Source organism: Phaseolus vulgaris, chromosome 8, assembly GCF_051622355.1.
Source record: "Phaseolus vulgaris cultivar YP4 chromosome 8, ASM5162235v1, whole genome shotgun sequence".
NCBI classification, from domain to species: Eukaryota; Viridiplantae; Streptophyta; class Magnoliopsida; order Fabales; family Fabaceae; genus Phaseolus; species Phaseolus vulgaris.
In genome coordinates, this window is record NC_143505.1 from 7,263,250 (window position 1) to 7,280,565 (window position 17,316).

At 35.2% G+C, this 17,316-nt stretch overlaps 1 protein-coding gene across 6 annotated transcripts in view; it reads left to right on the plus strand.

Annotated features, from left to right (window-relative positions):
- Nucleotides 1-1,774: 1,774 nt before the first annotated feature.
- The window catches only part of LOC137826382 (WD-40 repeat family protein / beige-like protein), a 49,067-nt gene continuing 33,525 nt past the window's right edge, over nt 1,775-17,316 (plus strand). For 3 of the 6 annotated variants that reach the window (XR_011083483.2, XM_068632331.2, XM_090293545.1), the window contains exons 1-5: nt 1,816-2,051; nt 3,203-5,283; nt 6,850-7,637; nt 9,720-10,400; nt 13,438-13,572. Coding sequence is in view for 5 of the 6 variants with exons in the window: in XM_068632331.2 (XP_068488432.2) it covers nt 3,261-5,283; nt 6,850-7,637; nt 9,720-10,400; nt 13,438-13,572 (3,627 nt within the window). In the remaining variant the exon portion in view is untranslated. Of the gene's footprint in view, nt 2,052-3,202; nt 5,284-5,373; nt 5,410-6,849; nt 7,638-9,719; nt 10,401-11,434; nt 11,578-13,437; nt 13,573-17,316 lie in introns of those variants that run through there. The other 3 variants (XM_068632329.2, XM_090293544.1, XM_090293546.1) reach the window with 3 other exon arrangements.

A 17,316-nucleotide genomic window follows, 5' to 3' on the forward strand; every position in this document is an offset into this window, starting at 1 on the left:
ATCTAACTACACAATATCCTTCAACTAATTCTTTTAATGTTGAAGAACACTTATAAACTTATCAACTTTGTATGTATACTACTTTACTTTAAAATTGATCATCCATTACACTTTTCTTAAACTTCAATAAAAAGTATTGTATTTTAAAACATTTGGTTGATAAGTAAAAAAAACTTTCAAATTATATAATTTGTAAGTTAAAAACAAACTTTTAAATTGAATAATCTAAAAAAAAAAGCAGAAAACTATACTTTGGATGGTTAAATATAAAATTTGTAATTATATTTGTGGATTAAGTGTTTTAATAGTGTCTTACGGATCTCCCAAACCAAAGGTTGAAACATATAATTCAAAATTGTATAATGCAGAAATTTTAAGTGTGATACTTTTTTAGATTATACCATATATAGAACTTAATCATTTACAACTATGGATTCTATAGAATTTCAAAATATTACATTTAGGGTCAACGTTCCATAACAACATTAACTCTAAAATTACTATCATAAACGGATTAATAAAAAAATATAAATACCTCTATTATTACTAAAATAATTAAGAACAAAACGTAGAATTTAATTCAATACAACAAACTTCAATACTCGGAAGATTTCCTAAAAATAGTAATAAAGAATAGAGATTGTTCTAAAATAGAAAAGACAAACTACTTTAAAAAAAAATGGCTGTGTAAGAAACTAAAGCTTGGTGAAATCTTTCCAAAGTTATGAAACGAACAAATTATTCATAATAGTTTTTTTTTTATAACTTAGATCGATTCATCCCATTTTCTGTTATGAGAAATCAAAGGTGATTTTTTTTTAACAACTTGTAAGAAACAAAGTTTCCTAAAATAAAATAAAATTCAACACCCTTCAAGAAAAAGAACATTCCACAATCAATTCAATTTTAATCTATGAAATCCTTATTTACAATGATAGATGCCATTACATTGTATTTCAAAAGATCAAGAATACATTTTGAATATACTCAGAATCTTGATTCAGTATTAACATTATGTCATTGCAGTGTTATAAAATGCCCAAGTAAGATAAGATTTTTGAATTGTCCACTTCAGATTACATATTCACAATTGCTTTATTAGTTTTTTCTAGAAGGGCGTTGACTTCTTTCTATAATGGTATTTTTAAAAGGGTAGTTGATTTTTTTTTTCGAAATTAATTTCCTAAAACTTATAATGTTTTTGTAAGTTGCAATTATTTTATAAGAAAGATTTATAAATTTTTTTTATTTTTAATATATTATGAAAAGTCTTTATTTTTAGTTGATTTGAGATTGTTAATAATTCTTTTACGACCTATTAATTCGTATGCAAGACTATATATGTATGAATGATCAATAGTGTATGATATAATAAGTTTAATAAATTTAGATTTTAAATAATCTTGATAACATCTAAATTTTATTTTATAAAATATCTCCATAAGCAGCCTTTTATTTACATAAATATGATCCAAATAATTTTATATATCAATGTTTTGTGGTACCACAAATATTAACGACTAGACTTGGTTAACGAGAATGGGTGAGTGAAGGATGCATTTGACTAATTTTATTGTAAAACAAGGGTAGGTTAGGTTCAAGTTGGGATTAAAAACTGTGCAATTGCAATTCATTTTAATACCTAATTTCATATATGTATTGTTTATATTTAATTTAAGCAATATATAAAAGCAAATAGACATAAAAGATTAAAATAAACATTGAAGAATTGAACCGGTTGGATAATCCTGTGGTGGTTTGACTGGACCGGATCATACAAAGCGAGAGTTGAGTAATGGTAAAGAAAAGGAAAACGGGGTAAAACCATAGCAGACAGCAATAATCAATTACGCACAGCTGCAACAACCAACACAGGCAGCACCAACCTCCTTCTTTCTCTTCTCTTCTATTTTCTTCTTTTTCTCTCTCGCGCAATTCGCCTTCTTCTCCTCCATCTCCAATTCACTCTCTCCACACTTTCATTTCCGTCGAATCCTCGAGCGGAACCGGCGATCGAACCGAACGCCACTCCGCCCGGAATCTTCTAGAAGGTACGCCAAACGATGACCTCTATTTCCTTCTTCTTCTTCGCTTTCCTTGTGTTTGAAGCAGCAATGCCGGTTTCGTTGCGATCCGTGCGTTTTCTTTCATTGACTTTTCAAGCTTCGATCGAATCGTGCGCGAATGCGCGAGATGTAGCGGAGAGATCTGCTGTCTCTCGATCTGTTTTCGCAATGCGAGGCGATCCGAGTTGATTTGATTGCTTGAGTTTGTGTTCGAGCAAGATCCGAGACTTGTTTTTTTGCGTTCTTGGCTAAGCGACGACTTTTTGTGTTGGATGAACGTGTGGTTGTTTTTGCTTAGTGTTGTTGCGTTCTCGTTAGATAGAATTTATTTCAAATAGTTAACTTAGCTAAACGGTGGAGCTTGTTTCAGTGTCAGTGTTATTGAGCTTCGAGTTGTGCATACTTTACTTCATTTAGTTGTTGGAAATTTGTTCTCAACTCTAGTCTAAGCGAATGAACTAGTTGTTTGAGTTGACCGAGGAAGCTAATGAATTTCCTCCTAGTGTGTACTGTAGACTTTTAATGTGAGGTTTTATAATGGTTTCTTGTGTGGTTGGTCAAACTTAAGATTGTTTTGCTTACTTTTAGTTGCCTCACAAGACCTTTTGTACTGAAATCGTTGATGAACTGTCATTGTCAATCATTTACCTGCTGTTAGTTAACCGGATAAATGAATAGTGTGCAGCTCATCAATCACCTTTATTACTTCGTTTAGGTTCAATTTTATGCATATGGAATATAAGATTAGAGTCATAGTGGATCCAGATTCGGTGCAGTCATTTTTGTCTGCAGTCATGCATTTTGTGCTTTTATAACTGTTGGATGAAGATCAGACTGCTGAGATTTAGATGTGTTTTAAGTTGATTCACCAAGATATTATCCAAGCCGTCTGATCTTAACTTGATGGTTCTAAATTGCTGAATGCGTTCAAAAGTGAGTGCAGGGAATGTGGATCTGAGTATAGACCATCAGAGATGCATTTTCTATTTTCGTTTAATTGGTTTCTTTCCATATGGTCTGCGGTTTTCTTGTTTGATGGATGACATAATGTCTGTTCTTCCAAAAGGTTCGTATAGAACTTGCTGTTCATTAAGCTGTTTTGTGGTTATCGTAATTTTACTAATTATTACTTACAGGTGGATTGGGCTTTCATAATTGGAATGAATATTTTTTAGATTACTCATAAATATTTTGATGGAAGAAATGGAAGAAACAAAGGATATAAAGATATCCAATGAATTAGATTCTGATGAAATAGTAGATAGTGGTGTAAAACAATTTATTGAAAGTCCTCATCAGGAAAATGTAATCTCTAGCAGCAGTGTTGGGGTTGAACTTATAGATGAAAGGGATAACTTGCAAGAACAAGTTATTGATTCTGTAACTACAGCAATGGATGAGGACCAGTTTGAGCAAGTATCTTTGAAAGACCAAGATAAGAATAATGAGTATGAGGATTCAAACTGCTCGCCTGGTTCTGATAATAAACAGCATCCATTTAGTGGAAATGCAGAGAATTCTCGATATTCTTTTGGATCAAACTCAATGGAGAATGATTCTTCCCCTGTTGCGGACGTGCATCATGATAATCTTTCTTATAGTCCTGGGTCAGAAGAACATTATGGTCATACATCCAAGCATTTTTCTGCATCAATTAATTTTAATTCTAGCGGATATTCTACTGTTAATTCTCCACCAAAGCCAAAACAAAAACATGCAAAGCCGAATGTGTCTCCAGAATTGCTCCATTTAGTTGATTCTGCTATTATGGGGAAACCTGAAGGTATGGACAAGCTGAAGAATATTGCAAGTGGTGTAGAAATTTTTGATGGTGGGGAAGAAATGGATAGTGTGCCTTTCTTAATTGTAGATTCACTTCTTGCAACAATGGGTGGTGTGGAAAGTTTTGAAGAGGATGAAGATAATAATCCTCCCAGTGTGATGCTGAATTCTCGGGCTGCCATTGTGGCAGGTGAACTTATTCCTTGGCTTCCTTATGCCGGTGATGCTGATGATCTGATGTCACCAAGGACACGGATGGTTAGGGGACTACTTGTGATATTAAGGGCTTGCACTAGAAATAGAGCAATGTGCTCAATGGCTGGCCTGTTAGAAGTGTTGTTGAGAACAGCAGAAAAAATTTTCACTGTGGATGTTGGCTTAAATGGTGAAATGAGGTGGGATGGAACTCCTTTGTGCCACTGCATACAATATTTAGCGGGTCATTCTCTCAATGTGAGCGATATTTATAGATGGTTTCAAGTAATTACAAAGACACTTACAACAATGTGGGCTCCACAATTAACACTGGCATTGGAGAAGGCAATAAGTGGAAAGGAGTCAATGGGACCAGCTTGCACCTTTGAGTTTGATGGTGAAAGTTCTGGTTTGCTTGGTCCAGGTGAAAGCCGTTGGCCATTTATCAATGGATATGCTTTTGCAACATGGATCTACATTGAATCATTTGCAGACACACTAAATACAGCTACAGTTGCAGCTGCAATTGCTGCTGCTGCAGCAGCTAGGTCAGGAAAATCATCAGCTATGTCAGCTGCTGCTGCAGCTAGTGCACTTGCTGGTGAAGGTACAGCACACATGCCACGACTGTTCAGTTTTTTATCCGGTGATAATCAAGGTATAGAGGCTTATTTCCATGCTCAATTTTTGGTCGTTGAAACTGCTAGTGGAAAGGGAAAGAAATCTTCTTTGCATTTTACGTATGCTTTCAAACCGCAATGCTGGTACTTTGTTGGTCTTGAACATATAGGCAAGCCTGGAATTCTTGGGAAAGCAGAAAGTGAAGTCAGATTGTATATAGATGGATCTTTGTATGAAAGTCGTCCTTTTGAGTTCCCACGAATTTCCAAACCTCTTGCCTTTTGCTGCATAGGAACTAACCCTCCTCCTACTATGGCTGGTTTACAACGCCGTCGTCGTCAATGTCCTCTGTTTGCTGAGATGGGTCCGGTTTACATCTTCAAGGAACCAATTGGGCCAGAAAGAATGGCATGCTTGGCTTCTAGAGGTGGGGATATAGTTCCTTCTTTTGGTAATGCTGCCGGGCTACCATGGCTAGCAACAAATGCCTATGTGCAGAGCAAGGCAGAGGAAAGCGTGCTTTTGGATGCTGAAATAGGAGGTTGCCTTCATCTGCTCTATCATCCTAGTTTGCTCAATGGGCGTTTCTGTCCTGATGCTTCACCTTCTGGTGCTTCAGGTTTGATAATTTCTATCGATTCTTTTATGATATAGTACATGAGTAATGAATTTTAAACACTGCATAAATGCATATTGATTTTTCATGCAGAAAGGCCCCTGGTACCTGGTAAATAATCATTGGAAGGTCAGTTTGTGGATTTATATGATGGAAATAAAAAATGATTTACTATATTTTGGGTTAGTGTTTGCAATCATCACAATGGTGGTTCTTCTCTAAATCTCTAGTAGTGAAATTTTTTCTTTTACCTTATTACTGGGAGGCTTCTACTCTAATTCCAAGTCTTTGATTCTTGATATCTGAAAGTTTATTTTCTTTTGTTTAAAAACTGAATATCTCAAAGACTATTTTATTTCTGGAATCATGAACAGAACAGTTACGAACTTGCATTAAGCTCATATCCTTGCATATATAGTTGCATTAAGGGTATGAAATTCATTGAGAAATAGACATACCATTAGTGGTCTATGTGATTAAGCTGTCTCTTGAGGTTATCTCTCTCTCATTGCAAGTCTGGCAACTACACAAATAGATTAGATAAGCTGGTTCTTAGAATTTGAACGTAAGGCCTCATTCTACCTTACTTAACTAGCTTGTAATGTAATGAATGTCCAAATTTTTTAAGATTTATTTAAATCATATATCTAGTCGATGTGAGACTAAATACCACCCTGAGACTACAATTTAAGACAGTTCCCAAAGAGGCTACAACTAAGTTGGGCTAAGGATAACTGCATTTAATGTGGCTTTCCAACACAATCCTCCTGCCCTGGGCTATTGGCCTGAAGGGTGGTAATGTGGGTGGCCTTACAAAGGATTTAATTTAGTCTTTGAGACCGTCTTAGAGTTTGGATTTGGGATCTAACCCAACCACATAAAACTGGTTTGTAAGGTAAGAACTTCCAAGCTTTATCCAAGACATACCTTCAGTCAATATGGCACTAAACACCACCTTCAAGGCTGCAACTAAGGCATCTTCTTCAGAGGTCGCAACTAAGGTGTGCCCAGGTGACCACAATTAGTGGTGTAAATGAGTTGAGCTATTTGTGGACTGTTCAAACTCAATTCATTGAATGGTTGATTAAATTTGTTCTTAATTAAACAAACAAACTCAATTTTGAAATTGAGCTCGATTATTTAAATGAGCCAACTCTCAGCTTTACGTGTTTGAGAATAACTGTTTGTGAATAGTTCGTTTGCTTCCACAAACTCACGCATGCATACATACATATATATCATAGAAACATTTCTTGTCTGCAAACATTTTGTATATTCCTTCTCATGACATTGTTATAAATATTTTTTTATTTGCTACGTTTACAGACATGTAAGTAGTAGAAAATTTCAAATTATGTAGATACTACTAGTTGTATAAAAACACTTTTGTATAGTCTTTTGTTAGATCACTAATGCGTTGGTCTTGGGAAAAATGATTTTTAATAATAATTTCATTTCTGTATTTAAAGCTTTCATCCTAAGTTTTTTAAGATATATCTACTGTCATTGCAATATAAAATTTTCTGTATTGTTTTCTAGTCTTCTTATGGTTCCTTTATAATGATTCAGGAACTCTTCGACGTCCAGCTGAGGTTCTTGGGCAAGTCCATGTTGCTACACGAATGCGACCTGTGGATGCTTTGTGGGCATTGTCTTATGGTGGTCCCTTGTCTTTGCTTCCTTTGACTATAAGCAATTTACATGAAAATACTCTGGAACCTCAGCAAGGGAGTCCACCTTTGTCTTCAGCCACCACATCTCTGGCTGCCTCAATATTTAGAATTATATCCACTGCTCTTCAACATCCAAGGAACAATGAAGAATTGGCTCGTGGAAGAGGACCAGAGGTTCTATCAAAAATTTTAAATTATCTTCTCCAAACTCTATCTTCACTTGATGTTAGAAAGCATGATGGTGTAAGAGATGAGGAACTTGTTGCTGCTGTTGTATCCCTTTGTCAATCTCAGAAGATCAACCATGCACTTAAAGTGCAGCTCTTCACTACACTACTGTTAGATTTAAAAATTTGGAGTTTGTGTAGTTATGGTATACAAAAGAAGCTTCTATCATCTCTTGCAGATATGGTTTTCACTGAGTCAATGGTAATGCGAGATGCTAATGCCATTCAGATGCTTCTTGATGGCTGCAGAAGATGTTATTGGACTGTTCCTGAAATTGATTCTTTAAATACTGTTTCCCTTACTGGGGCTACACGTCCAGTAGGTGAAATCAATGCTTTGGTTGATGAACTCTTGGTGGTAGTTGAACTTCTCATAGTGGCAGCATCTCCTTCGTTGGCCTCAAATGATGTCCGATGTTTACTTGGATTCATGGTTGACTGTCCACAACCTAACCAGGTAAAGCAGTAACATTTAAGTGCTCTTCTTTTTGGTGTGGGCAATAAGAAGGGATTGTCAGACAGGACACTACAATGACACATAGGCATATGGGTGCAGTTAATGCTATTAAATGCATTTGCTAGAATAGAATTTCACAATATACTTTTCTGTGGTTCTTTCTTTCTTATATGGCTTCCAGTGGCACGATTGCTTGTTTGATGTTATCAACTGAGTTTTTTTTATCATTAAAAGTTTATCTTTTAGAATGCAGTTTTTTTTAAGTGGTAGGTACTTATTTCAGGGGTTTGGTAGTGTATTTCATGTTTTTCCAATATTATATAAAAAACACCTTTCTTTTTGTTTTATGATACAAATGGGCGTTATCATTTAGTTCCTTTCAGCCAGAGACTCTTTCCCATGCAGTAATCTGTTCCCTTGTGACTTGGCAACATTTTGGTGACAAGCCAATATTATGGCAATTGATGTTGACGTTACACTAACAGATACATACATATATATATATATATATACATAATATACAACAAAAATTGTTGAATGTAATAAATAGGAAAAACTAATAACATGTATCTAAAACAGTTGAAAGAAATAGATGAAATATATTTTTGAGATGTTTTACAAATGTGATTACAGTCCCAATTTATAGACTGTTTACAACCAAATTAAAGAAAGAAATAATAGGTAATAAAAGCAAGAAATAATAGGTGATTAAAGCTGTACAAATAAAATAAAATAAAATCACTAACAAATCTCTCCTAATAAATAGAGAATGAAATCTGCACTTAATTACAAAATAATTCTCCTGATTATGCAACACCTCCCCTCAAGTTGGTGAATATCTATCATTCCCAACTTGCAAGTAAGATCTTTGAATTGTTTTGTGGGAAGTCCCTTAGTAAACATATCAACCAATTGGAGTCTTGAAGGGATGTACTCGGTGGCTATAAGACCATTATCCACCTTCTCCTTAATGAAATGTCGGTCTATCTCTACGTGCTTTGTTCGGTCATGTTGAACTGGATTGTGTACAATACTAATGACAGGCTTATTATCACACACCAAACCCATAGGAGCTTCATATTTTATTTTGAGATCATCGAGTATGATCTTCATCCATAATAGTTCACAAACCCCTTGAGCCATGGCTCTAAATTCTGCTTCTCAACTTGATCTTGCAACTACATTTTGTTTCTTTCTCCTCCATGTCACCAGATTTTCACCCAAGAACATGCAATAGCCTGTGGTGGGTCTCCTATCAACAATTGATCCTGCATAGTCAGCATCAGTATATATTTTCATGAATAAGTTTCCCCCTTTTTTGAATAGCAATCCTTTCCTTGGAGAGGCTTTTAAGCACTGAATAATTCTATTTACTGCTTGCAAGTGTCTTTCTCTTGGACCAAAACTCCTAGATTTGTTTTGAAAAAAACAGTGCCTAAACTGCTTTTTCGGCCATGGCCACATGGAGAGGTGGCTGTCATAATCTGCAACGTGAAACTTACAATGCCATTGAAGTCTAATGACATTTTGTTCAACTTCGGCAATCCCATCATGGGGTGGTACTGCTATGGCAACCTGGCTTCTAGTTGACGGCACTGACTTGGTGATGGTGGTTCAGGATCTAGTCATGATATCAGTCTCTGCATGCATGATAATAAGGTCATGCTCCTCTATTTCAGTTCTAACCCCACACTTGTGAAAGCCATGTGTTGGGCTGCATTTTATATGGCACAGTAAGGCACAGCAGTTGTGAAACACCTAGCTAGCTGAAATCTGTAGCAGTTCTCTTTTTTAATCAAAGGAGAAAATGCTATGGCATCACTATACAAGTTGCTTGCCTAACTAGGTTAACTCTACAACTTCTGTATCTGTAGTAGTTTCCAGGTTACTAATAGGTTATATTTTGCAGTATGTTGTGTTAGATTGCAATATATTTAATGCATGTAATCTTCATGTTCTGGATCTCATGTTAAGTGTTTTTTTAAGTTTGTAAAATCTTGAGTGTTACACATAATATAATGCTTTGGTTTGATTCTTTTATTTGAATTTTATAAAACTAATTTATTATTTCTTCAATTTCAGGTTGCTAGGGTGTTGCATCTTTTATACAGATTGGTTGTCCAGCCAAATGCATCTAGAGCTCACACATTTGCGGAAGAATTCCTGGCATGTGGTGGCGTAGAAACTCTTCTTGTTCTTCTCCAGAGGGAAGCTAAAGCTGGAGATAATGGTGTCCTGGATTCATGTTCAACGAATACTGAACTTCAAAAAACTAAGATTGATGGTGGTAATGAAATGACGAAAGGAAGTCAAGAGGATGAAGGATTGAAGGAGAAAAGTGAAAACATCTTACAGGACAATGACCATGCTTCCCTTTCTGTTGATAGTGGCAATAACTCAGATCCTATTACTCCTCTATTTGCCTCTGAAACTCCTTCTGTCAAGAATTTGGGAGGCATAAGTCTATCCATTAGTGCAGACAGTGCTAGAAAAAATGTTTACAATGTCGATAAAAGTGATGGGATTGTTGTTGGGATCATAGGTCTCTTAGGTGCATTAGTAGCTTCAGGACATCTGAGAATTGGTTCCTGGGCAGGTCCTGATACAACAAGCAATCTTTTGGGTGTTGGACTCCATGACAAAGGTGGTACTATGTTTGAAGACAAGGTCTCTCTTCTACTTTTTGCTTTACAAAAGGCTTTTCAAGCAGCACCCAACAGGCTAATGACTAACAATGTTTACACATCTTTGTTGGCTGCCTCGGTATGGCTACCTTCCTCCATTCCATATTCCTATACTGCAAATATGGCAAATATCTTTTCATTTTAATATTTTTTTATAAAAGTTCCATCTTCCATGTCTTTACCATGCTTTATTCAGTATAAGTCCATTTTTTATTTATAAAAGCATGTTTGGCATTACAATGAAATTTTAACATCCCAATTAGGTTGGCATCTTAAAACTCTAATCACATGTCACCACATGAAAACTCCATAAAAAGGAAAAACAAAAAGATACAAAAAGCATGAGGGGACCAAATTAAAACTCATGCAAGAGAAAAACAACTTCCAAGTCACTAACAATACCTAAACTCAGGGAGCTTGAACGATTTTTGATTAAATCAAACTTTATTTGAAGGTAAAAAGATCATACCATAAAAACTCAAGTCTATTAGCAATATCAAGATTAGCAAAGACATCAACACATCTAAACTCCATAGTCTTGTAGGTAGTAAGAGCCTCTGCTAGCGAGCCTTTAACTTCCAAGGAACAACACTAGAGTTTTGGAAAGCATGGCAGACCAAAGAAGAGTGACATTCAAACCAAATGTGTGTATAGTTTTTCTCTTTAGATATCTCAATAGCAAAAATGGCAACCATCAACTCAACATAATGGAGGTTTTAATGCCCAAATAGGCTTAAACTCTCCAACAAACAACCCCCGACTACCTCTGAAGATACCATCACATGCAGCATGTCCAGGACAGCCTCTAGCACCACCATTAACATTAAACTTGAATCAAATAACTCTAGGCATGACCCAATAAACTTGCTTAACTCTAGTAACCGTGGAAGATCTAGACTGTACATTAAAAAACTTCAAAATGCAAAGGATTTTTTACCTATGATCTAAATATTCCAACCAGTGTTATCGAAATCCGGTTATGGCAACGCCACAGTGGCGGATTTACAACTTGCCGCCACAAACATGTTCGTGGTGAAATAGGTTTCTCATGGCGGCTGCATTTTGCACCATGGGATGCTAGCGCTGAACGGAGATGGTGAAAAAGGATGAGATAAACCTTAATGTGTGCAGCGACACAAGGCGCAAGACCCATCCGGAAAAGAAGGAGGTTGTGAGGCGGTGCGAGACCCATCCGAAAACGAGGGAGGTTGTCAGCACGAGAAACCCTAATGTGCAGTGTTGGAGATCCCACAATTGTAATGGCATCTCTTTCCCTCCTCAATTCTTGAGGTTATTCTATATGTACATAATTGTTATGTTACCTTTCATTCATCTCTCAGCTAATCCCATGACTTAGTATTTACATTCACTAATTTTTCTTACCTTACACGAATGAACTTTGGGACAAATAGTTGGCATAAAATGTGAGTCTCACGGCCTTTATCATCTCTTTGTTGTAATCATGCTTTACCTCAATTTCTTTGTTGGTATACATGGGGCATTTTGGGGTTTATTTAAGTTTTAGAAATTTGTACCCAGTCTATCCAGATTGTCGATTCTTCATTGTGAGTCTTGTCGGTTAAAAACACATTTGTTATTCATTTCTTAATTGAGTCAACAAAATGGCCATGTTCCCATTTTCCTTAGTTCATTTAGATGTCTGTGGTCTTTCTCATGTTGTTACTCTGTCTGGTTTTAAATATTTTCACATTTACTGGTGATTTTTCGCAATGTGTGCAATTTATGTTTGATGAAAAGCAGGTTTGAAATATTTTATTTACTTGAGGAATTTTATCATGAAATTAAATCCACTTTGGTATCCCTATATGGTCTCTCCGCACTGATGAGGTAGTATATATCTCATTTAGTACTTTATGATGGCATTGAAGGTCATTCTTCTTTAAACATCATGTGCTACACCCCTTAACACAATGAGGTGGTGGAGCACAAGAATAAATATCTAGTTGAGACCCCCACTCGTTCTTTTCTCCTACATGGCAATGTTCCCCTATGTTTTTGGAGCTATGTTATTTTATCAAATTGCTAACACATCAATTGCATTCCTTCCTCTGTCTTAAATAAGCATGTCTCCTCCCCTTAACAAAATGAGGTTATCAATGGTGTTTTATTTCTGCTGATCTCATTTTTTGAGTCTGCTCATTCTCCTTTGATATATCTTAGGGGTCAGTCTTGGATCCCTTGCTCTTGTTCCACTTTCATCCCTTTCTCAAGATGACCTTGTGGTGCATCAAGATGATCTAGAATAGTTGCTACCAACTATGCAACCTCTTCAAACATATCAATGTCGCAAATGCCTTATTAACATTTCCACACTAGTCCATGCATTGGCTTGTGACAACATAGTAGTGGCTGTGCCATACTTTCTAGGTGCCATCTTTTTACTGGATCTGTGCCGGCCTAATAGTGATTGACTAATTTCTATGTGAAAAGGTATTCGCTTTACTCGAAACTCATTTCCTCACTATATCAACCTCAATTATCATCATCTTTCTTCTTTGATTTTTACTTGTCTTCTTTGTCTTTGGTGTTTAGCCATAACATTCGAGGTGAAGCATTATCATTGAGTTATTGTATATTCTATGTATATGTGAAGTACCAAAGAGGTTGACTCATCATATATCATAGTTTTGTATTAATGGAATCTATTGTTACTTTCATAATGTTGTTTTAGTGATTCATGCATTTGTTCGAATTCAAATTCTATCGACTACTCTGTTTCACATTTTTGTCTACAAATTTTGATTCCCATATTTTGTGATATTGCCCATTCCAGTTTCTTGAATTAATTTCTCAATACTTGATCTTTTGTTAGGGGGAATTTTTAACTACGCACTAACTAAATGTTTTCTTTTTCTAAGAAAGGAAACTTACTAGTTGAAGGGAGAAGGATATTTGCTAATATTAGTGTACAATTTCCTCTTATTAACCATGACCCAATGCAAATGAAAGAAAAAACATAGAAGCCTTGAAATCTCTTTGAATGCTTATTCGAGAAGTATGTTTAAAAATGTCATTAGGTGATCAGGTTACTAAATTGGTAATACTATCCTCATTAGCTGATGTTTTCATTTTTCTTTGTTTTCTCTCCCTGTCAGATAAATGCCTCTTCTTCAGAGGATGGGCTAAATTTCTATGATTATGGTCATCGCTTTGAGCATTCACAACTTCTGTTGGTGCTTTTGCGTTCTCTTCCATTTGCACCTAGGCCTTTACAGAGCAGAGCACTACAGGTATTAGCTTAACAGTCATGCATCTGTTGTTTATATAGTGTGTTTTATATGATTTATGAGGTGTTTGCTGTTTCATGTGTATTGTATGTGATGAAATTCTCAATACAGCTCACTTGTACATAATGTACTGCTTAGTTCATGCATTTCAGTTTCTGGCATTTTATAGATATTTTTTGGGGCTTAAGCTCGCTGCTACTTTATGATTCAAAAGATAATGCTGGAATGCAAACATTTATTGACCTAGGCTTGGTACAAAACTACAATAAAAGATGAGAGTGGTTGTTAAAGCCTAATTTTTTTTTTCAACCATGATTAGTAGCAGTTTTCCCCCCTTAGTTTATAGTACTTCTGTTATTTGCTACATTTAGATTTAGTTTTGAGGGATTTGACTGTTTGATTTGTTATCATCTGGAAAGATAGCTGTAGCTTTATTTTGCAATTGGTCTCAGTTAAGAGAAAACTTTCTCTGTAACATATTTTCTCTAGCTTTGTCATTATTGCTCTCATTTTCTTGGAATATCTGCCTGTATCAATCTTCAACTCTTGGGAGGTTGGGATTTTGTTTGGACAGTTATTATAGTTTGTTAGTAGAAGGGCTAGAGGGTGTTGGAGATCTCACAATAGAGATATGACCTAATTATAGAATATAGTTGGGTGTAAACCTCACCTTAGAGGTCGGTTTTGTGAGGTTAGATTACACTTAAAGTCCACTTTTTAAGATCAGTGATTTGGGAGGTTGTAAGGGATCAAATTGTCAGTAGTGAATGAGCCTTCACATAGTGGAAGATTTTGACGGTGGAACAACTTTATTCCAAATATTTTCCCCCATAAAACATCCATCTTTGATTAATGAACAAGCATCCCTAGTACTGCATTGTATTTGATGTGCAATATTGGCGGGAATTTCAGCTGGAATCTGCCAAGTATTATTACTTATGAAATCTGAAACCTTAGCTTTTAGAAATGATTGAACAAGTCTGTCAGAATTCCTTAAATCAGCTACTGGTTTCATTTAACCATTTATCAGTCCAAAAATTAACTGATTTTTCATTTCCAATTTGCCACGTTGTATTTTCCTTTACCAAATAAAAGTTGTTTTTCTAATCTACCTGAATAGAAGAGTATACAAAAGAAACTATCGAAACAGATGGCCTGAACAGACAAGCTGCAAGAACATTTTCCGTTTTAGATTTCCATTTCGTTTACTCCAAACCATTTTTAACATAGATGCTTCATTAATATCTTCTATAGAACTTAATCTCAGTCCTTCTTCCTTGCAATGCTTACAAACAATATCCATGCTACAGAAGTTGCTATAACCAATGTAATTTCACTTGTCCAAATAAAAATTCTAAACCAGCTCTCAATTGTTTTCCACAATGTTTTAAGTCATCTATGTATTTGAAAACTGAAGAAAATCATGTATTGTATCATAGACTTGATCAGCATAACCCTGCCCCTTTAAGGGAGTAAAAAACCTTTCTATTCGGCTAGTTTTTCCTTAATTATGTAAGCAATTGGCATCAGATTATATAAAAGGTACACCAAGGTATACAAAAGGCAGTAGTTCTTGTGAGAAACATGGTATAGATGAAACTTCTCAAACATAGAACTTAGATTTGCTATTATTCATTGTCTGATCCAAGATTTTTCCATATCTATGTAAATCAACCATAATGGTTATCAGGTTTTTCGTGGTACACCTGCAAAAAATATAACGTCATAAGCATATTTTTTTTTTTCCTGTGTGGGAAAATCAATCTGCTTTGGTCCAGCAGCCATTAATAATTTTCTATCTAAATAAAGCAAAATGATGCTTCTACTTGTAACTTCCTCTGCCAGACAAAACAGCAAAGGTGATAAAGGATCTTCTTGCCTCACACCCCATTACAATTAAAGAATCCACTTGGCTTTCTATTCACTAAGACAAAAAACTTAGCATAATTCAGAAGCATATATATCGACGTGCAGAACTTTTCTGCAAAACCAAAAGCTTTTAGTACAGAAATATGAAAATTCCAATCAAGTGTGTCAAAAGCCTTTTTTATATAAAATTTTGTGGCAATATTTCCTGCAGAAGGTTTTCCAGTAAATTATATGCTTCAGACACTGTTCCTGTACAATCCAGGATACTTCTTCCCTGCATGAATCCTCTTTGTTGAGAAGAAATCAGTCTATCAGTTATCATGACAAACCATCTGTTATAATCTCTAAAATGGTTTTGTATTTAAAGTTTGCTAGTGCAATAGGTCTTTAATTACCAATCTCATCAGCACTAGGTTCCTTAGGAATCAATGATTTGACTCACAATTAGGCAACTTCCACCTTTTTCAAAGAACTACTAGACAACATTTTATATATGAGGTTGAGTTGAAAGAATGAAATATATTTCTGAGATGTATTTACAAATGTGATTACAGTCTCAATTTATAGACTATTTGCAACCTAATTAAGGAAAGAAATAATAGGTAATTAAAGCTGTACAAATCACTAAAAGATATCAAATCTGTCCTAATAAATAGAGAATGAAATATGTACTTAATTATGGAATAATTATCTCCTAATTATGCAATAGGTTGGATTATATCTCAATATGATTAAAGATACCATAAACCCATTAGGCCAGTAAACTTCTTGGGCAAAGATATAACATAGCTTCCTTGACCTTAGACAAAGAAGGCATTTGAATTAGTATCATGTTATCAGTTGAATTCACTGTTCATAAGAAATGGACTTTAAGATTAACTCAACCTTACAAAACCGGCTTGTAAGGTGAGGTTTACACTTTTTTATATACTATGAAAAGTTCTTATTTCTAACTTGTGTGTGAGACTATATATATGGGTGGTCTAATAGCGGACTGATAGCGGGTGACACAATAGGCCCAAAAAAGTCTCGCTAGGACAGACTCTAAATGACTGTGATACCATATTAAGGAGTGTACTTTAAGCCTAACTCAACCTTATAAAATCGGCTCATAAGGTGAAGTTTGCACCTACTTATATGCTATGAAAAGTCTTTATCTTTAATTGATATAGGATCTCCAACACAACCCCCTATAGCTGGGACCCTCTAACTCGTGTGTGAGACTATATATTTATAGGTGATCTGATAGTGAGTGACACGATAGGCCCAAGAAACTCTTGCTAAGATAGATTCTAAATGACTCTTATATCATCTTAAGAAATGGACTTTAAGCCTAACTTAACCTTACAAAACCAACTTCTAAGGTGAGGTTTGCACCCATTTATATACTATGAAAATTTGTTATCTCTAGTCCATGTGAGATCTCCAACAACTATCTTATGAATCACCTCATTAATAATAAGACTGGAAGGAATCGAAACTGTCATTAGACACAAAATATTCTTAAATGCTCCACCATATGCTCTTCCATTTCTAATTTGTCTAGAGATTAGTCTTGAATCATGCTTGAGAAAAGAAATTCTATTAACAGAAGTAAAACATCATTCTCTTGTTCAATTAGTGCTTTCCTCATATTCTTTTTCTTATCAATTTCCACTTTTAAACCTTTTACCTTTTGGGGAGTCAATTCCTCCCCTTTCATGTACATTACCAAACACTGTTTTATTCCACATTCCTATTCGGATTTTGACTTTCTTAAGTTTTTTATTTAGTGTATATATAGGACAAGCACTCCAAGTAGTATTCCATGCCTAATTATAATTCTTCTTTAATGGCTTAAGAACTTTTTCCCCGAGTTAAGGTTCTTGTATATTCCAC